The 21,617-nt window shown below is 39.1% G+C and overlaps 1 protein-coding gene and 1 long non-coding RNA gene across 7 annotated transcripts in view; one reads left to right on the plus strand and one right to left on the minus strand.

Moving 5' to 3' along the window:
• Positions 1 to 21,617, plus strand: part of tcf7 (transcription factor 7) — an 82,985-nt gene that overhangs the window by 53,833 nt on the left and 7,535 nt on the right. For 3 of the 6 annotated variants that reach the window (XM_017303044.1, XM_017303043.1, XM_017303046.1), the window contains exons 5-10: positions 11,077 to 11,164; positions 15,594 to 15,683; positions 17,030 to 17,149; positions 18,151 to 18,313; positions 19,030 to 19,137; positions 20,430 to 20,477. In XM_017303044.1, coding sequence (XP_017158533.1) covers positions 11,077 to 11,164; positions 15,594 to 15,683; positions 17,030 to 17,149; positions 18,151 to 18,313; positions 19,030 to 19,137; positions 20,430 to 20,477 — 617 coding nt within the window. The remainder of the gene's footprint in view (positions 1 to 11,076; positions 11,165 to 15,593; positions 15,684 to 17,029; positions 17,150 to 18,150; positions 18,314 to 19,029; positions 19,138 to 20,429; positions 20,478 to 21,617) is intronic. The other 3 variants (XM_017303045.1, XM_017303047.1, XM_017303048.1) reach the window with 2 other exon arrangements.
• On the minus strand, positions 11,179 to 15,600 carry LOC108165911 (uncharacterized). The gene is made up of 3 exons (XR_001776239.1): positions 14,583 to 15,600; positions 13,740 to 13,805; positions 11,179 to 12,932 (listed from the first exon to the last, which is right to left on the minus strand). It is a non-coding gene; the product is annotated as an uncharacterized LOC108165911 (long non-coding RNA).

Raw genomic sequence — 21,617 nt, forward strand, 5'->3', positions numbered from 1 at the left:
CACACACACACACACACACACACACACACACACACACACACACACACACACACTCACACACTAAGATGGAAACAATTAGGGTGACAATCGCAGAAACCATCCCAGCGGCTCACACACGGTTCTGCTTAGCAGCGCTGCGCTCTGGAAGACAAAACCCGACATCTAATCCCTGCTGGAGCTTCAGCTGCTCCAACGCTGTTTAATGGTTTTCATGTATTTACAACAGTTTCTTTCAGATTTTTAGGCTCAATTTGACAGTTTTTCTGAAGTCAGTGTACACTGCAAAAACACAAAATCATTTTGGTTCAGTTTCAGGAGCAAATAATAATAATTTGGTGCTGAAAAGTTACCTGTAAGTTAGTTTTATGTTATTTCAAGTGAACTAAGATATTTATTCTACAAACTAAACAAAAAATACCTGGTAAGATTTAGTTTTTACAGTGATGTGATGGAATCCAATCGGCTTTATGTTGTTTAATGTTTGCTAATTCTATTTATTAGGACATTTGCTGGTAAATAACTACGACTGAATCCTACGGTTTTGTGTTTTTGCAGTGCACCCTGTGAGGATTAACCTCCACAATCCGTTTCTCATCCAGATGTTCTAGTTTCTGTCTCAAAGAACAGAATAAATCCAATTCATACATCTACAAATGACTTCCTGCGATTGAGAAAGCCACGTTGGCACCGGAGCGACTGTTGGTCCATTTCCAGTGAAATGAAACTAAAACGTAACTTTTGCTGTTGCCGTTTATTTGTTTCTGTGCGGCGGCTCGATAATGAGCTGCTGATGGGAGTTTCTGATGACACTAACCTGACAGGCGCCTACGGACGGACGAACGGACGGCGGCAGAAACGTTTTATGGATTAAGGAAAATACTGAAAGTTTAGGAAAATGTGCGATACCAATATCAGAAATTTGACATTTTGAAAATAAATTATCTTAATAGAAACACAAAGTTAAAAGAAAATCTGTTTTTTTTGTCTGTATAAAAAATGTTTTATTTTGCAAAACTGCGATGGAAACCACTTTTTTTATATCATGAGTCACATTTCCAACAACTGGATGTTACTACTGCTAGAAACTACAGAGAAGACGACAGGAAGTGGTTATTCTTTCATGATTTATTGCGTGAACAAACTTATTTCACCTGCTTTCCTTATTTAATGGAAACACAACTTTTGCAACATTTTCCACCTTTAGCAGAATATTGATAAAGTTTGACAATATTAAATATATTCCATAATTTTGTTCACTGAATTAGATTTTTATTCTCCAGGGCAGTGAGAGTTGCAAAGGTAATCATTAAACATTTTTATATCAAAAAGTAGCGAATAAATCTGAAGTGGATGGAAAACAAATTCTGCTGGATGATAAATTGCCACCAAATTAATTCAATAAACAATTAAATTGTTGTTTTGAGACATTTTCTAGTAATATATCGTTATTGGCATGAAAATGCAAGTTCATCCTGTCAAAGATTAATAAATATCCAAAATAAAACAAAAATAACTAATTAAACCTTAGATAAAATGGGTTATGAAGTTGCTCTAAACAAAAATAACTCTTAAAATATTAATTAATCATCAGAATGGAAATTATTAAGCTCATTTTAAGCTATTGTACAATTAATTGATTAATTGCGTTTTGCACTTTACGCCGGAGTTTCGAGCGTCTGCCTAATTAAATCTTCCTTATTTTAATTGTAAGTGGTTCTTTAAATGTCCTGTGAGATGACATCATGTTGTTACGTATCCCATGTATCCGTAACAACCGGAACTTTCAATATCCAGCAAGTTATTTTCGCAATTTACCGTCTAGGAAACGAGTGGCCCCCTGGAATAATGACACTCTCTGCAGCTGCGAAGTTTTCGTATTAACCCGATACTTGCTGGAAAGTGCAACGTCTCCCCATATAGAAACCGTTGGAATTTTTCAGATAGCGCCACGTGTGGCGGAATTACGGTACTGCAAATTTAGAGGTGTCGCTGCCGACTCGTCCAGTCTAGAAGGGTTAATTGATGTTTTCCAATTTTTCCCATGTTATGTCGTGATTTGCCGGTGCGGAGGTGAGAATGAACGCAGGTTGACCCAGGTGGACGTGAAGAAAAGATTATTTGATGAAAACAATGAGCTCAACAGTCCAGTAGGTTCAGCTACTGACTCTAAACCGACTGAAACGAGAGCAAAGCCGGATCAGGACTATCCAGTTCGACTGAGCGTGACTAGACTGACGACAGCAATCACAAACCTGGACTAGGACCCGACAACAGGTGGACCCAAACACTCAGGGAGGGTCATCAGGGAACAAGACACAGCTGGGAAGCAATCAAGGAGGAGAGACAGGAAACCAGAGCGACTCACAGGGAACATCACATACAGGAAAAACCCAAATCCTTACATGTTACATCAATATTAAGGGATATTGACTTTAAATCAGGGGTGTCAAACTCCAGTCCTGAAGGGCCGCTATCCTGCAGTTTTTAGATGTGTCACAGGTACAAAACACCTGAATCAAATGGCTTAATTACCTCCTCAGTTCTCCAGAGCCTTGCTAATGACCTAATTATTCTATTCAGGTGTGGTGCAGCAGAGGCACTTCTAAAGGTTGCAGGACAGCGGCCCTCGAGGACTGGAGTTTGACACCCCTGCTTTAAATCATATTTACTGCTGGAAAGTTGCTTGTCAGTTAGTTTTGTCTTATTTCTACTAACATATTTGCTCCAGAGTCAAACTAAAAACACCTGGTAAGATTTTGTTTTTCAGTGCACACATTCATTTAAATCTGTGAATCATTTTTCCTCCATTTCACACTTTTTATCGTACGTGGAGAAGCAGCAGCGACATCCGCAGCTCTGAAGTGGACCCGGTTTCAGAAGAATGGCAGCTTTGTCCTGCTTGTTCGGTTTAATCTGCCGCCTTCTCCGGCTGGAAATCCCCGTTTTCCTACAAACACTCGCTCCGTGTCTGGTCTAGACTCTGTGTGTGTGTGTGTGTGTGTGTGTGTGTGTTCATAACTGATGGTGGATCTGTGACTCAGCTCTTAATGACAGACTGAGACACCTGCTTCTACCTCACACATCCACCAACACCTGGCCGCCGCCGCTCCACGTTTTGCACTCACCTCTTACCTGTCAGCTGATCGCCTCACCTGTGAGGTCATTTCTTTCAACACACCTTTCTACCTGAGCCCAGCCAGGGTTGAAACCCGGGAGAAGGATGACTTGATTTGGGATAATTAAAGGTTCACTACTATTCTTCCATGAACAAGCCATAGCAGGGTGCCTAAAGTGCGGCCCGGGGGCCGTTTGCAGCCCTCGATGCGATTTTGGGCGGCCCTTATTCACAATTTAAGACCGGCTTATATTTGGTTTGCCAGGCAGTTGTTGCAGATTCAGATTTAAAAACAAAGTTAAGGAGCAATCTTTAGAAGAGTTTAACATCTTTCAATGCAGGGTTTTGATTTAATTTTAATTTATTTTAATAGCAACATGAACAACAAACATCCTGTGATTTCTACCTGAGCAACAGAGAGTGAGTCATAAAGCACAAATAACAGATGATCAACCTGAAACATTTAGGAAATGGTTTGTTGTTTCTTTATACAGAAATCTGATTGATTAGTTTACAGAGAAATACAAAAAGTGATGCCATTAATTTTCTAACTTAGCGTAGTAGATAGCATTTGAAACTGATAGCTAACATGCTAATGTTATTGTTTTAGCAAATGTTAGCATTTTACCGATTGATTGCATGCTAGCAGCTGTTAGCATAACACAATGTTGGGCTGCTATTCTCGACCAATTACTTTTATTTTCCATCCATCCATCCATCCATCCATCCATCCATCCATCCATTTCCTTCCGCTTATCCGGGGTCGGGTCGCGGGGTCAGCAGCCTCAGGAGGCCCAGACTTCCCTCTCCAGCCTCTTCCAGCTCCTCCAGGAACCCCAAGGCGTTCCCAGGCCATAGAGAGACATCGTCCCTCCAGCGTGTCCTGGGTCTCCCCTCCTCCCGGTGGGACCTGAACTCCTCACCAGGGAGGCGTCCAGGAGGCGTCCTGACCAGATGCCCGAGCCTCAACTGGCTCCTCTGGACGTGGAGGAGCAGCGGCTCTACTCTGAGTCCCTCCCGGATGACCGAGCTTCTCTCTCTAAGGGAGAGCCCAGCCACCCTGCGGAGGAGGAAACTCATTTCGGCCGCTTGTATCCATGATCTCGTTCTTTCGGTCATGGCCCAAAGCTCATGACCATAGATGAGGGTGGGAACGTAGATCGACCGGTAAATCGAGAGCTTCGCTTTTTGGCTCAGCTCTCTCTTCACCACGACGGACCGGTACAGCGCCCGCTTCACGGCAGACGCTGCCCCAATCCGCCTGTCGATCTCCCGCTCCCTTCTTCCCTCATTCGTGAACAAGTGAACAACTTTTATTTTATAACAGAAATATGTTTTATTCCTGCTTCTCATAACATGTTTTAATAAAACATGTTTTAATAAAACAGTCATGATGTGGTTGAGCCACATGATGATGATGATGATGATGAAGGTGACGTAAATACCGAATCAAAGCTGTGATATTAACTCTTCTCTCTGCATCCTGTGGGCGGTGGCCAGTAAATGTTCCTGTGACAGATTTGATAATGAATTCCTCTGAAAGTCACCAGGTTTTTTCTGTCTTAACTTCCTTTATTGTTCGTTAAGATCTCGTCTTATTCTCCGTGCGCGGCTTACTTCCTGTGCTATTTCCATTTCCACCCACTGTCTGTTTTCAACCATGCCTCGTTTGTCTCCCTTTGTGACATTTTTACTGAACCACTTTTCCCATCGACTCCCCCTATCGTGGCATCACAGCATTTTACTGTTTATTAGCCACATCAGAATATCTTCACCTTAAATTCATCCATTAAAAATCTGTGGTAATGCCTCTGTGATTACAAGCAAATTTAGTAATTACAGTTATTGTTTCTTTATACTTCGTAAAACTATATTGACTTGCGTAAATAAGTAGTTTCAGTGTATCAGAAATTCATGTGTGTATGGCGATATTGATTACTGATTTATCATCCAGCCCCAGAAGGCGCTAAGTCAGGAGCTAACTTTGGAAAATGGACGTCTTCTATAATGTAAACAAACTATTGTTGTGTAGAAAATCTTGCTGCCACTGGATTAAAATATTGAATCAGATGATTTTACACTCTAGCGCTGTGATTTATCACCATCTGTCAGAGTTGGTGTTTCGGTCGACTTTTTAAATTGAACTGAAACTCTGAATTCTGCAGCACATCTACATGCTACGCTTGTCAAAGTCAAGCTAGCATAACTGAGCTGCTTTTCTCTCCCTCGCTGTTTCTTCTTCAGTTAAAACTTTTCCTGACCTGGTTATCTAGTTGTGTTGGTAGTTGACATGGCGCCGGCTGACCTGGAGCCATCCTCCCACACTGACCGATCAGCGGGGATCGACCCCTTATCCACAGGCACTGACCTCCGACGGTACTGACAGGGTTTATCATAGGAAACACGCTGCAGAGAGATTTTGAGGAAAATGATAGATAATCACAGTCCCAGCTGTCGGTGTGGAACATGCAATCCCGACAGCCGTTACCCAGAACGTGTAGAGGGAAGAAAGTAATTTATTACATTTCCAAAATCAAAAAGGAGTCTGAATAACGCAAGAACTGGATCATGGCCTGCAGCCAGCCGGTTTTATTCAAGTCATTTCTCACCCATTTTGATCCTGCAGAGTGCGTCCCACCGCGTTCACACTCACATCCTACCAGACTTTGTCCCTCATCATTCTTCCTCTTGGGTTTTATCATTGATTTCTACGTTATTTCCGCTAATAAACTTACAAACCTGACCTAGAACTAGTTAGAGATTTTTTTTTACCCGCCGTCTTTGCCTCAGTGTTGGTTTATAAGGAAAAAGTGACTCAGAAAATGTCTGGGGTAACACATTGAGGTCCGTTAGTCTGCCTTTATAGCTGTTTGTCTGTCAGGATTTGCTCCACTCCGGCATGGGGGCGGGGCCGGCGCCACGTCAGGTAGGAGCAGAGCACTGCGTCTGTTTTTGTTTAGGATATCAACATAGCAAGAGTTAGCTTGTTATGTTGATATCTAGGCAGCTAAAGCCAATGCTAGCCATCGTTAGCGAGCAGCTCTTTGGGCCTTCTCGCTGTAGGAACAGCTGGAATGCAGTCACATGCTGTTATTTCCTTTAAGTTAATTTATAGAAATCATGATTTTGTGCATAAAGTTTTTGTTTTGACTCTAATAAAGTTGCTGTTTCAGCTTCTGTGAAATTTTCCTCACCTCACTGCAGAGTTTCTCCTGTCAAGTTGCTTTTGACACCATTTGACCCAGCTGGTCCTTTCTGCAGCCAAGCATGAACGCCACGCGTGATTCAAAGCGCTAGCATCTTCTCACTCGATCATGTAGCATCACTTTGCGCCGATGTTTGGTTATGACTGTCGGCCGGACAATAAATTAGAAAATACAGAGTGAAAAAGCAGAAGTGAAACACGTCTGCGTTTGCTGTGGAGACCTGAATGTGCTAGCAAAAGTGTGAACAACTTTAGCAGACTGCAGGTGCATTTGGGGGTATTTTCAGATTCACTCATTTCTGTAATTTGTTATGAAAATCAAAGAAAGGACCACAGGTGACAATCCGGTTCAACTAAAAACCAAACAACAGAGTCTGAAACCTCACTTTTCTCTATAAACAATCTGTTTATGAATGTGCATTAACGCAAAATGTTTCGTTTTTGGTCACTTTTAGCAAGCGTCAAGGCTGCTATTGTCACTGTTGTTGGTGCCCCTTTTCCCACGTACAGTTTTTCCTTCCACTCAACTTTCCAAACAATATGTTTAGACAGCACTTTGTGAACAGCTGGCTTCATTTCCAATGATTCTGTGACTCACCGTTCTTCTTGCGGGTTTCTGTCGCTGTCTTCTGGACGGCTGAGATGTCAGCAGTTTATCCAGGCGCTTAATATTAAATGTGACTAAATTAATTGTAGGTTTTATAGAAATAATCAGAAATAAAAACTTGAAAAATATATAATAAATATACTTAGTATGACTTTTACATTTATTGAAATTTTACTTTTAAAAAACTAGAATTTTTATGATTTTTTAAAACTGTTATTTTCTTTAATAAATAGAAAATGTAGCATACTTCTGAGAATATTCATGTTGGCTGGTTTCCTCTTATTTTTGTCTTATAAGAAACACTGACCAAATAAATGAGCCAAGGAATATCAGCTAGACAATGCATATAAAAATAGGGTTGAAACGATTAATCACGATTAATTGATTGTTGAAATAATCGTCAACTAATTTGGTAATCGATTAATAACTAATTTGAGTATCCAGATTCAAAAATGCTGTTTACTGGGAAAAGGCAACATATTCAGGTCAATAATTAATCACAAACTGCACAAAAAATAAACATTTTCATCTAAATTGAAAACAATTTTTTACAAATATGTTTTAGCTAAAACTCTTTAAGTGGCATTTTTAGCATCAACTGTTTCAGATGTACTAAATGAATGTTATTGCAATTTAAGCAATAAAATAATTAATACATTTATTTGAATATTTTAATGTATTTCGCCTGAAAAGCATTAATGTGCCAATTTTTATCCGATTAAATATAAAACAAGTAAACTAAACATTCAAACAGGATCCCTGCGTGTTTACTTTTACTTTTCAAATTAAAAGCATGAGAGGGATTCACGTGAAAACAAAAAAAGTGAGAAGTGAAACTGCCGATTACAAATGAAAACAGATGAAAAGCTTGTTTTCAGCTCTACACTGTAAAACACTTTTATTATTACTGTGAGTTTCGCTCTTTGCTCTCAGTAAAAGTAACTTTTCAACACTTGAGTCGGACCCGCCTTACAGTAAGACGGCAGCGCCGCGCTCCTCCTGGTGACGAGTCATTTAAAGGCGCAGACGCTGCAGCGCTTTCACTCTCAGCGGTTAGAACCACCGCAGCGCATTATCGGCACTGCGATACTATTTTCAGCTCCTCTCGTTTTAACACGCACGCGTTCTGATGGCGGCCCGGTTTGACTCAAAACAGCCACCTTTGATCTGGTTCCCCAGACGCCGACACGAGGCCGTGAGATAGTTGCAGTTGTTTGGGTACTAGATCGCATATTTAAAAAAAAAAAAAGGGGCATTCCAAAGAAAACTGCCCCATTGCTGCTGCTAATTTCCCCCTGCAGGTTTCCCAACAGCAGCCGGTGACAACGAGGGACAAACGTGACTTACAGAAACCAGCCTGACGTTTCCGCCGGCGAAATTCAAATGTGGGATTTCGGTTTTGATGCTGTCGAGCGAGATACTCGTTTAAAGTTTAAAGTTCATCGCCTCAATATCTGGATGACTTCCAGTGATGCATCACAACCAGAGGAGGCCAAGTGTCCASCTGCTGCAGCGTCCACTTGGTGTTCGCCCAGAAATCACTCAGAAACCAGCAAAAAGTTACATTATCATGTAATATTTAAAAATTACACCATCTTAAAATGTACATTTAAATGGAAGTTTTTGTATTTTAATTCATATAAATAACAAAATCAGGCTTAATAATTTTTTCTGGTGAGTTTCTGGTTAAAACATGTTTGATTTTCATTCAGTGGGAAGAAAATCCAGAAATTTTACTGAAATAAGAGAAGAAATACGTTATGATAAAATTAATCAAGAAAACGTAAAAATTCAGCGTAGTAAAATACATTTTTTCAGAAAAGTAAAATGTAACTAATTACCATCCAGGTCTCATCACTACACTGCAAAAACACAAAATCTTACCAAGTAATTTGGTTCTAGTTTCTAAAGGCGATAAGATAAAACTGACAAATAACTTTTCTACAATAAATATGAGCTTTTCTTTCTAAAAAAGTTCTATTTGCAGATTATTTTATTGATAATAAGACATTTTCCCATGTTATAAGTGAAAAAATATAAGCACTTTTTCATTAATATTAAGGAATAATTAACTTAAAATGAGCTCATATATCTTTCTGAAAAGTTACTTGTAAGTTAGTTTTGTTTTATTTTGTAACATTACAGCTTTATTACTGCATTATTTAAACTTTGCTCTGATATTACAATTATTCTTTCATTATTACAACTTTATTTACATTTTTACAACTTTATTCACATTATTACAACTTTATTCACATTTTTACAACTTTATTCACATTATTACAACTTTATTCACATTTTTACAACTTTATTCACATTTTTACAACTTTATTCACATTATTACAACTTTATTCACATTATTACAACTTTATTCACATTTTTACAACTTTATTCTCATATTACTGACTTTATTCTTGCAATATTTCGGCTTTGCTGTGGTATTTTCTTCCTAGTGTTGCTCCATTGTCGTATTTGGGTTGGTCAGAGACCAAAAAGCCGAGTTTTTGTGTCCAGACAAACTAAATTAGCGAGAAATGTTTGATGAAGTGGAGGTGAGGCAGAGCAGAGGTTAGCTTAATGTAAGGGGAAGATAATGAAGAAGATGAGAGAGGAACCAAACGAGCCCAGGTCTGTAATGAAGGAGGAGAGGTCAAAGGTAAAAGAGGGGTGATGCTGGGCGATCGGGGGGATTAATGGCGGACGGATCGGAGCGGTGAGACGGGTCGGGTCGGCTGACTCAGTCGCATTCCTGTCGTGCAGATTTATAGCAGCTCGGGGTCCTGGGACAGGCCTGGAGCCGCGGCCAAATTACAGTCATCTGCAGCATTCCTCTGCTGCAAACACAGGTTAGCAGCACGGCCGCGCTAAGTGCTAGGTGCCGCCTGTTGACAAATGACTTCCTTTGAAGGGCACAAAGACGGAGGGAGACGCTCGGAGAGAGGCGGCCTGTTTACCGAGCGAGGGCACAGAGTCGCTCAGTCTGCGTTTTCTTTTGTTGGCGCGCAGCTCTGCCATAACTACAGATGAAGACTCGGTGTTTGTATGCATGTTTGGGTGTGTTTGTACAACGTGGGCACAGACACCGCAGCTCCCAGCGGAGGGTCCCCCCACATGCACCCGGACACACAGAGCGACGCATTGTGACCTTTGACTGGAAGGTCATTCATGGATGACCTGTCATGCTTAGCATCGGCCTGCAGTCTACACGAAACATGCTCATTACAGTTTATTGCACGAAATCATCCGTAGGGGACGAGGTTTGCTCAGTCCTGCCCATTCAGAGTGAGCTGTTCTAGGAATGTTTGATAAGCATTAGTATAGCCTCCTGCACAACCAACCAGAATTCAGCAAGTGGTTTCTGGATGGCAAATCAACAACAAAACACTGCAAAAACACAAAAATTGACCAGGTATTTTTTTGTTTAGTTTCTAGTGCAAATATCTTAATACACTTAAAGCTTAAAATTAACTTTTCAGTGAGATTTTGGAGTTTCACTTCTAGCTCTAGTTCCATTAGCAGAGTTTTTCACTTGCAACGAAACATTTCCCCCATGTTACAAGTGAACTATAACCAGGTGAACTAGAACCTTTTCATCAGTATCCAGGAATTCTTTACGTAAAACGAGCTCAAATATCTTTTGTCTTATTTCAAGTTTACAAAGATATTTGCTCTAAAAACCAGACAAAAACTTGGTAAGATTTTGTGTTTTTGCATCAACAAAATCATTCTTGGATATGTCAGTCTGCTGTGTTCATTTAAAAATGTTTGAAAAGTATTAGTAGAGCCTCCTGCACAACCAATAAGAATTCAGCATGTTGTTATACTCATGCTGGCAAATCACTTGTGTTTTCCAGCAGCCATTGTACAGAGCATACAGCGGTACAACCAGGTGACCCAACGTGCTGGAGCTCAGCTTGGGTTGCTAGGTGATGGGTGGAGCTTTACTGGGGTTGCTAGGTAACAGGCAGAACTCAGCTTTTTGCTCGTTTGCTCGTTTTTAGAAGCAGTTGAGGTCGAAATGGAAGTATAAAACATTCAAAATGTGAATTTTTCATAACAGATCTCCTTTGACGGAGCTGGTTGAGTCGCTTACGCTGTTTTATGACGGCCTCACTGACTCTGTGTGACGGATCTGTGTTTTTCCCGCAGGCGTTCACAGGCACCAGTCCCAGGACCTCTCAGGGTACTACTCCCTTCCTCCAGGTGGCGTCGGCCAGATCACTCCCTCCATGAGCTGGTGAGCTGCACACATTTGTTTAATAACTCGTTCCATGTTTAAATAAAAATGCCAAAAAAACTTTTCTCAGGTTTATTTGGCAGAAATGTGCAGATTTCCTCTGTTTTTTCTGAGGTTTCTGGTAACATAAGCCAGTAAACAATGGGATGAAATGAAACTTTTAGAAATTTTTCTGCGGTTTGGAATGTTTTTTTTGAAAGAACAAACAGTAGACGTGGTTGCAGCGGATGACAGTCAACATCCTGACGACACACAGCATAAATGAAAACAGAAATCACATGACGTCTTTCAGCCCTGAGGAATTAACTCGCTGAAAAGCAAATAAAGCAGCAACTTTTACTGTAAAAATGTTTATTTTCTATTCGTTTAAGGTTAAAAGATTGTAAAAGTTAACAGACTAGCATGAAGAATTTACATTTTTGGGTCAAGATCAACAATCTGAAAATGTACATTTTATCCCCGAGAGCCGGTATTATTTTAAAAGTTTTCTCCATTTCCACATTATCTGTTTATTTTATCAGATATAAAACTAGTTTACCCTTTAAGTTGAAGATCTGTTTCATCCCTGACAAACTATTCTTCAGATTGATCAGCATTTATTTTCACTTCCTGTTTTTATTCAAGTATCAGGTCTAAAAAGGACCATAAAAGAAACAAATTAAGTAATTTTAGACAGTCAGAGTGCATGTATACGTAGTTTTGTTTCAGTAAAGATAATAGTAACGTCAGGCTTTTTAAAGATCGGCAAAGAAACTGCAATCAGTTTGCGTCTGTCCAGAACATCTACGATAGATAAAAATAACAAGTTCAGCCATTATTTACACAAACATCTTATTTTTTCCTCTAAATGAGATTTTAAAAATCCAGAGATTTATCATAAACCATCTAACTTGTTTGTTTTCTTCCTGCTGTTTTTCTTTATTTACATTTTAGTAAATGTAACCTGTTAATTTCTGCACAAGAAAAGTACAAAGACAATATATAAAATGATATTTTTGTGGTGATTTTGCCCAAATGAAATCTTGTAACGGAGCAGAAATGGACTCAGTTTTAACCAAGTGATGGTCCAGTTGGGTTTTTCACCCAACATGTCTGAATTTTCCATCCTTTTCTAGCTGCGGTTGATTTCCAGCAAAATGGAAACTTTACACCAAAATCTCTTTTTTTTCCTTCTGTTGTTGCATTTTCCTGAAACTGCTCAGAAAGAAACAGACACGTCTGCTCCACGTTTTCTCATGTTAATGTCACGCAGCGTGATTGTGGATCTATAATGTCAGACTGCCGCAGAGTTATGGATCAACACAAATCCGTTTGGAGCAAACCTCCAGAATCCTAAATCCTCTCTGGAATAGTTTAAGTCTTACATCAAATGTCAAGAAGATTTAAGAAGAAAGTTGTTTTTCCCTTTTTAAATGTGTGATTACATGTGTGTTTATTGTGTTTCTGTAAGTCAATATTTGTCCCCAAACATTCCTACAAGCATTTATCCCCGTCAGAGAAAGAACGCTTCACTGTGGATTTGTCATGAGTGTTATTAGCAGATAATCTCCTTTACTCCAGATTATCTGCTTGTTTTAGGTCCTTGTAGTGTAGATCTTTTGTTGGAGGAGGAGGAGGAGAGCTTAAATGTCATTTTTCTGTGGTGTTGGCGATCAGTCTGGGACTTGAGAGAAAACCCGATCGCCTGCTGGCCTATTGCTTCTGTTCATCTCACGCCGTGAAGATTTATTGTTTGTTTTCATCCGTTTTTCCAGAATGCAGCTTTATGCTGGAACACAAAAGTTTGATGGAGTATAACTGGAACTGAAAGCTAAATTTAAACTGAAATCCCAGGAAATTGAAAGAACTGCAGCAGGCTCGTTTGCATAAACTACCAAACATCAGCTGCAACGTCAGTTTATATTTTGTCACCTTACGAATTTATCACTTTTAAATTTTGTGGTTATGAAAATGATAGAAATAATGATAAAAAAAACGACTTACGACATACTATCTAACTGTGACTGCATGCAGCATTCATTCATTGCGCCACAAACACAAATAGAAACTTATTTAAAAAGTGTGAATTATATCCCTGCATTGCACACAGAAACTACATTTGATCATATTTTCAAACTTCTATTTATTGATCTTCTTGTGGAACAAACAGTTTAAATAGGAAAGGTAGTAAATATATATATATATATATAAAAAACTGTTTCTTAATGTCATTAATAGAAATTTATGAAAAGAGCAAAACGTTTTTATTTTAATAGGAAATGTTTGTGATAAATGCTCAGCTCTTTTATTTTGATCCTTCTAAAATAAAATCTGGTTAATTCAGAAGGTTCATATTTAATAGAGTTTATCTGAGTTTAATTCATCTGTCTGTGAAGAACTGAGAGGTTTGTTAGTGAACAGATCAGGAAGGTACAAGCGGGATCACACTGTAAAAAACATTCATCTTACCAGGTAGTTTTTGTTTAGTTTCTACAGCAAAATGTTAGTCCACTTGAAATAAGAAACAGCTAACTAGAAAGTAATTTTTTAGCATGATATATGAGCTTGTTTCACTCATTATCAATTGAAAACCTACCAAAATGGCCRCCCACTTTAACCGTCAGGGTGGGAAATCTCAGCCAAGAGGCCTCTGGTCACAAACCTGGTAGAGAAAAGCCACAATTTAAACAATTCAGTTTGAAACAAGAAGACAAACAGATGAGTGCAGACATGAACTTATCCTGATCTTCTAAAGGTTTAAAAACTGGTACAAACTTCATGTGACGCACAAACATGATCTACAAAAACAGGATTTCATGGCAAAATGAGGAGAACAGATGCTTCGTTTCTGCCTTCATGAATATGTAAAACAAATGCCGATCATTAGAAACCACAAAATGCTGAGAGGAGGTCAAGCAAACGCAACGTGATTTACTAAACCTGAACCAGATTGTTAAAGAATATGAAATCAAAATAATCAAAAATAAATTAGAAATATCCTCCAGCAATGCAGATTTTGAGCTGCAGGATTACCGGATAATTCAGCGTCACTTTATGTGAGCAGACAAATGGTGGGTCTCGACCTCCCACTGTGATCACGACGCATTGGACAGAGTAATTACTGCTGACATCCAATTAGCTCAAAAACATCACGACTAAATCTAAATGTTACTAAATAAAAATGAACAGACCAGTTCATGGTGGTGGCAGAGTCATGCTGTGGGAATGCTTTTTGTTTATTCTTACTTCCGCTTTTTTTTAGTTTATCAAACAAAAACCTGTTGAAATACATTAAAGTGTGACAAAACATGTAAAAGTTCAAAGGGTGCTGACTAACCGCGATTATTCCCAACATTTACTGGAATATTTTATAAACGTTTTCAGCTGACAAAGCTGCAAATCCTTGTTAAAATATTGGTTATTAAAGCCGCTTTCTGACCTGAGGAGATGAAAAGTGAAGTGTGATGATGGTGATGCTGATGATGAGATGATTGAAGAAGGCATCATCAGCTGAAGATCTCGGGAGATTGCTGTTTTCTCCATATCAAAGCCCGTCTCGACCTCCCACTGTGATCCCGATGCAGCTTCTTCTACGCCACAGCTGATCCACTCTGCTTTTACAGAAATATGTCTTAGTATAAAGTCTAAAGTAAGACTTTTTACAAGGACATCCAGACAAAAACAGCCTCCCCCTTCAACTACAATTAGAAAATTACCCAAGTTTACAAATTAAAATGTTCTTATAATGGAAAATGTTTGATGCAATAGAAAATATTAATTTTTTCATTTTTATTTGGTTTTATGGTAAATAGGAAGGAGTGACTTTTCCTCAAAAGCAGACTTTATTGCTTTTAATTCATTTATTAAGCATGGATAAATATATGAAGTGACAAAAATCCTCTTTTATAGCTGAGACTTTATTCTCCAATTTGATCTTAGATGGTTTTAGAAGCTATATATTTTTGAGCCGGCACCTAATTCAAAAAGTTTGGACATCCAAACAGCCAAGACCGTCTTTTAGCGGTGTAGTTTGGCCGCCATCCAGCAGAGGGCGCCGCTGGTCATAAACGGAGCCGGTTGTACAGAAGCAAAGATGGCGGTATCACTGAACGGTACAGAAAAGTGATCCAAACACAGTCCATTTTTTGAATGAAAAATGTTTTTTATGCGGTTCTGTTAAGAAATATAAACACTCGATAAACTAATTAAGTTATCAATTTGATATCGGCTCATTCAGAGGTTTTTAATGGCGGAACAGCGGCAACTTTATCAGCTAAAAATTACTGATGTGCTAAGCGAGGGGCACAATGCAGAAAAATTATACCGTGGCGGGTTTCCATGAGTTTCCTAAAAGCTTCTTCTGGGTAAAGAATCCAGTCAGTTTAAACTTTRACCTGTGAAGCTAAACGCAGAACCTGCTGCCGTCTCTCCTTGTGCTGTGCCGCGGCAGGCAGAGCCAGCCGGTCTACCCGGCCCTGTCCCCTTGTGGATTCAGGCAGTCCTACTCCTCCAGTCTCCCCAGCGCATCGTCCTACTCCAGGTACCGCATCCTGCCGGCTGGACCGGCCCAGGACAAACCGGCCGCGCAACAGCAGGCTCCTGTTTACAGCACATCGCCAAAAAACTAGACCAAACACATCCGAGCAGGACGGATCCAAACATCAGAATCTCATCAGGACGGTGTGCTGTAAACGGGTCGGGCCCCGTCAAACCGAGCCGAGCCAAGCTAATCGCTGCTCAAACTTCATGAAAGGTTGAAAGAAACCCGCTGTTTTGCTGCTTTTAAGCTCTGTGCACTGCAAAAACACAAAATATCACCAACTTTTTCTGGTCCAAGTTCTGGTGAAAATATCTTGGTACACTTGAAATAAAACAAAACTAACTTACAAGTAGCTTTAGAGTTTTCATTCCTCAATATTGAGGCAAAACTATAAGTGAAATAATCCAATCAAACTAGAACTTTTCATCAATATTTAGGAATTATTTACTTAAAACAAGTGTATCTTGCTGAAAAGTTACTTGTAAGTTAGTTTTGTCTTGTTTCAAGTGTGATAAGACATTTGCACTGGAAATTAGACCAAAAATACTTAAGGTTTGTGTTTTTGCAGTGTGTTTTTATTTGTGTCTGTTGCTCTACATACACATTAAACATGCTTTATGGTTAAAATTTTGCACAAACCTGGTCCGATATCTGTGAAGTCAAACATAATATGAAGATGCTTTAATTTTTTACTAGTGTTTGTTATTAGAAATGCAAAAGATAAATGGTTTTAAAGCTCATATAACAGCATTATGAACTGCTTTGTTCATAATACCCTTGGTCAAATATCTCTGTTTCCAAACACCATAAGGACTAAAACCAACAACACGCTCATTGTTCTGCTTAACGCCGTTTAGATGTTTCCTCTTTCTTTGTTGTTTTAAGACAACAGCAGCTGCTTCTCTTTTGCACCAAATGTTAAAGAAATATATCCAGTCTAATGTTCACAGGCTGAACTGTAAAACAAGTCTTCATCGTTCAGCCGCTTTCTTTTGAAAAACAATACTAGTGCGCCCTCTAGTGGTGACAAATGTTGAAACTACAGTATTATATATCATGATTTAACATACTATTATGACATAAAATATTACTTTTAATGACCAAAAAAGCTATTAAAAGTTGCTTTTTAACAACACAACAGATTTAAATGAATGTTTTTGTATGATAGAAACCTAAACTTGGACGTTAGATGATGCTTTTTCTGCTTTCAATGCTTGGCCAGAAGTGCCTCTTTGCTTCAGCGCTCTCCGTTCTCTCTGCCTGTAAGTCGATGCATCGCTCCAAACCGCTCAGGTTTGCGTCACTTTTCACTGTTTTCCTGCGTTTTTTTTTTTCAACCCTCCCAGGTTCCCTCACTCTTTGATGCTCGGACCGTCGGGCGTGCATCCGACAGGGATCCCCCATCCGGCCATAGTGCCGTCTTCGGGCAAGCAGGAGCATGATCAGTACGACAGAGGCTTGTACATGTAAGTCACTCCGACTTCCTTCATCACAACTGTTTCATTTAATTCAATTACATTTTATTTATTTGTTCAGCACATTAATCAATGTAACATAAATATGCAGTTGATAATAGACTCATCTTTTCCTCGCCACAGCCGCCCTGCCGCTGCAGAGCCGTTACCTAAATGAAACTCTGAGATGAAGCTATTATTAATTTAGTGCAGAGCGCCACAGCAAAGGGAAAAATAACACTGAAAAACCATTGAAGAATAATTCAAAACCACTCATATTCTTCTTTTTTTTCTTGCTCTACGTATCACCTACGCAACGCAAAGACTGGTTGCTATAGCAACTGACTGACAACAGCTCCACTAATATTTCAGGATTAAACACTCAGACATTTCCCACACAAAGAACAGAGCTGTGGTAGATTAGCTAATTTAAACACCTGCTCTTCTGATGATCAGTCAGAGTTGGTGTTTAGGTCGCCTCTTTACATTTTTAAATTGAACCGATACACAGGGAATCCTGCAGCACATCTACATATTAAAGTTGTCATAGTCAAGCTAGCATAACTGACCTACTTCTCTCTCCCTTGCTATGTTTTTTATTTAAACTTTCTCCTGACGTTATTTAGTTGACATAGTGTTGACAATTAGTAGCAAAGCTCTGTTTGTTTTATACATCAGGCGTACATTTAAGATTTAGCGCGCTATGTTGACAACATAACAGCTAACCCAATGCTAGCCATTGTTAGCAAGCAGCTTTTTGCCTTCCAGCAGGAAGCCGGGGGCGGGATCTTGTTCAGGTGACGTTACGCTGCTACGTGTTCATAAAACTCTCAGTACATCTAGAAAAGCTAACAATGAAAACATTTCTACAAGAAATAACTAACAGACAGAAACAATCTAAACAACAGACCCTCATTAGTGATTAAGTTTCTTAAGTTTTGACTGTTTCTGATATAAATCTTCATTTTCAGCGCTGTTCGTGTTTATTTTTGCGGATGTTCTCTCTCCTTCAGGAAGCCGCAGGTGGAGGTCAAGCGGGAGAAGGAGCCCAAGAAACCGGTCATCAAGAAGCCGCTGAACGCCTTCATGCTCTACATGAAGGAAATGAGGGCAAAGGTCATCGCCGAGTGCACGTTAAAGGAGAGCGCCGCTATCAATCAGATCCTGGGACGAAGGGTGAGTGACACAAACATGAACTCATCATTTATTTATATCTGCTGGAACATTTTTAACCTCTGACCCCCTTTGCAAGCCCACAGAAATGCTGCAAAATATAATCAACTTTTAGAATGTTTTTATCAACCATTTCCTTGTTGTTGCATTCATTTAGCATAAATGCTGCATCGAACCATCTGGTTGTAGTTGGTCAAGAGTTTTGTTGCCTGAAAATGTAATTATTAGATAATATATTGTGGCAATTACCAAATAATAAACATTTTAAACAAAATCCTGTCTTTTAATAATAATATAATCTGTAATATTATATATTATTATGAATCAAATGTTATTTTTCAGAGTCGCCCCTTTTGGTTATTTCCTTGTCAGAAACTTTTCCGTTTGTTGCTATGCTATGCTAGCCTGAGGAGCAAAGCCGCCAGTCAGAAAATGAGAAATAAATATGAAAACATTAAGATAAAAAAACCAATGTGATTCAATTGTTTTTTAATTATCTTTGCATGTTTTTTCTCATCTTCCCTCCACCTTTCTGAGGCCCCACAGCGCCCCCTGGAGGCCCCACTGCTACATTTGTTTTTGTTTTTGTTTTCATTAATATTCTAACAGTCAATGCAAATGTTTTTCTCCTCTGGAGAAACGGGTTGAAAGTTGCCAAACGGATCAGTCGTCATCCGGTTTTGGATCAGTGAATAATTCTGACCTGAATTTGTTCCCAGTGGCACGCTCTGACCCGGGAGGAGCAGGCCAAGTACTACGAGTTGGCCCGGAAAGAGAGACAGCTCCACATGCAGCTCTACCCGACCTGGTCTGCCAGAGACAACTACGTAAGTTACTTTGCTCTGCTCCTCCCCCCTCCCCAACCTGTTTCCATCTGACTCTACCTCTCTGGCTCAGAGTGAACGTATTCAAACCAAGGAGCTGATTGAGAGAAACGTAAACAGGAAAGTGTTGCAGCCCCTCCTTTCTGTTGTGCAGAAATGATGAATTTTGTGTCTGGGTTTGCGGTCGGAGAAATAGACGTCAACGCGTTGCCGTGGTTACAGCAACAGAAGCGTAAACAACAATTAAAACTCAGAAATCACTGTAAATACGTTTGTTTTTACTGTACTTTTAATTCACTAATATGTATTAGTTTATATTTATCAGTTTAATTTAGTGGTAGTTGTCCTGTATGGCAGGCTGTTAGGATATTTATTTGACCACTCTGCTCTGAAATGTGACGAATGTTCAGCAGGTGAAAGGTTCTGACAGTCGACTGTTTTCCTAATCTGGATTAACAGGATTAACTATTGGAAAATGTTGGAGTCAAACCTAAAATCGTGAATTTATGAAACATATTGACTTGTTTTTATATTTGTTTATATTTACATTATGTATTTTATCTGTGGTTTGCTTCATCACACCTATTTTTTTTAATATTTCTTCAGCTGATTGATCGTTTTGGTTTTTATTCTGAGCTGCAGATGACTGCCGTCTCACTCAAAAGATGTAGGAAATGGATATTTTTGCTATTTTTAGGCCTTTTAAGAACTTTTATCTTGTTTCAAACTGTGGTTCTTACTTTTAGTTTGTTTTGGTTTAAATAAAACTGTCATCAAATGAGTCTCCTTATTCAAGTTTGCATATTTTTATGCTTCAATAATCAGAATATTAAAAAAAAACTGGAGCAAAATGTAAAATTTCTCTCAAATTTTATATAAACTATTTTTTTTTCAAACTGAAATAAAAGCAAACAGCGAAACATTTGTTCTTCAAATTTTATTTTCAGTTTGATTCTCAATTATCTCTTGCCTATCAACTTTATTTAAATTGAATCTTTTTTTCTATTTTACACTTTAATAAGTAAATCCCATCAGATGTTTGTAAAATTAAAGTTTTTGCTGATGAAGCCCAAATCGCTGGGCAAACAGACAGAGGGTGAAGCGCTCCATGTTCAGCTCAACATCCCATTTGATTCTCTGAATTTTATTGACGCCTCTGCCTGTAAACCCACAGTTTAAAGATGGCCGGCGTGTGGTGCATGCTGGTTTCTTTGACAGATCAATGTTTTGGGGTTTTGCTGAATCTGGGCTGCTGTGTGCCTCTGACTTCTCAGTTTGCTGTTGAACTCTTGCAGGAGGCGGGCCTTAGCGGGGTCGCAGGGGAAAAGAGTAAAGCTGATTGGGTAGGGACTCGTCTAATGGTGGATTTATACCTCTGTGGTGTGGGGTAAAAAATAAGAACACAAAAATAAAGTGTTTGAGAAGCTGCATGAAAGCGGGAGGGGGCTGTGGGTATTTCTGTGCAAAGTTTGCATGCACCCTCCTGAGAGATCGCTCACGTTTGAAGCATGTAAACGAGGACAGGCCCTCCGGTCGGTAAGATGTGGATGCATTTCAAATCTCTGTCTCTACTAAAACTCTCCATCACACAGAGGTATAAATCAGCCGTCTTTTTCCAACTAACAGAGAGCAGGGCTGCATGGCTGGCCTCGCTGCATCCGTTCATTTATCATTTCAAACACTACAACAGCTTCATTTGGTTATTAATTACTTTATTATCAGTCCTTCTGTTTTGCTTTGTTTGAGAAAAAAACACATTTTGACATATTTCTGCTGCCAGTTTCTTCACGTCACCTTCCAAATGTCAGACTTTCTTGCAATATTTTAACGTAATCGTAACTTTTAGTCCTGAATGCATCGTTTCTCTGCACCTGAAAATAAATCTCTGTATAGGAGATGAGCATCATCTAAAAGTCACGTTAAGAAATGAGGAAGGAAATATTCTCCTTTTCACTGAGTTTATCTGGAAAATAGTTTCTGATCCCAAAGATTCAGTTAGAAATGATCCAGTTTGTGTTTCTGTTGCGTGAAACATTTATTTTTATTGCTTTGTTTCTGCAGATCAAACTCATTTCACGATAAAATAAAAGTTTAATAATCCAAAACAATTCCTCCACCCTAAGTAGTTCTACCAGAAAACATAAAATAAATCAGGAAATGCTCGTTAATCCAAAGAAAATTCAGCCTGAAGGAGTTTGGAGAAAAAATCAGCGTAAAGGGAAACTATCATGACAAAAAAAGAAGAAAATACTTTTGCACGTTTATATTCTTCCAGTTTGGTTTCTACTGCTTCTACAAAACAACGAAGCACTTAAAAAAACAAAAAACACCCGTTAGCAATAAGTACATGTTTGTTTTAGTGTGTAGAAAACGAGCCGCTTCAGAAACCTCCGGAATAATGTTACACATCAGCAGGCACAACGCTGTTACCTAGCAACCCCAGAAGAGTTTCGCCCGTTACCTAGCAACCCCAGAAGAGTTTC

The sequence above is a fragment of the Poecilia reticulata genome, unplaced genomic scaffold, assembly GCF_000633615.1.
Source record: "Poecilia reticulata strain Guanapo unplaced genomic scaffold, Guppy_female_1.0+MT scaffold_155, whole genome shotgun sequence".
NCBI classification, from domain to species: domain Eukaryota; kingdom Metazoa; phylum Chordata; class Actinopteri; order Cyprinodontiformes; family Poeciliidae; genus Poecilia; species Poecilia reticulata.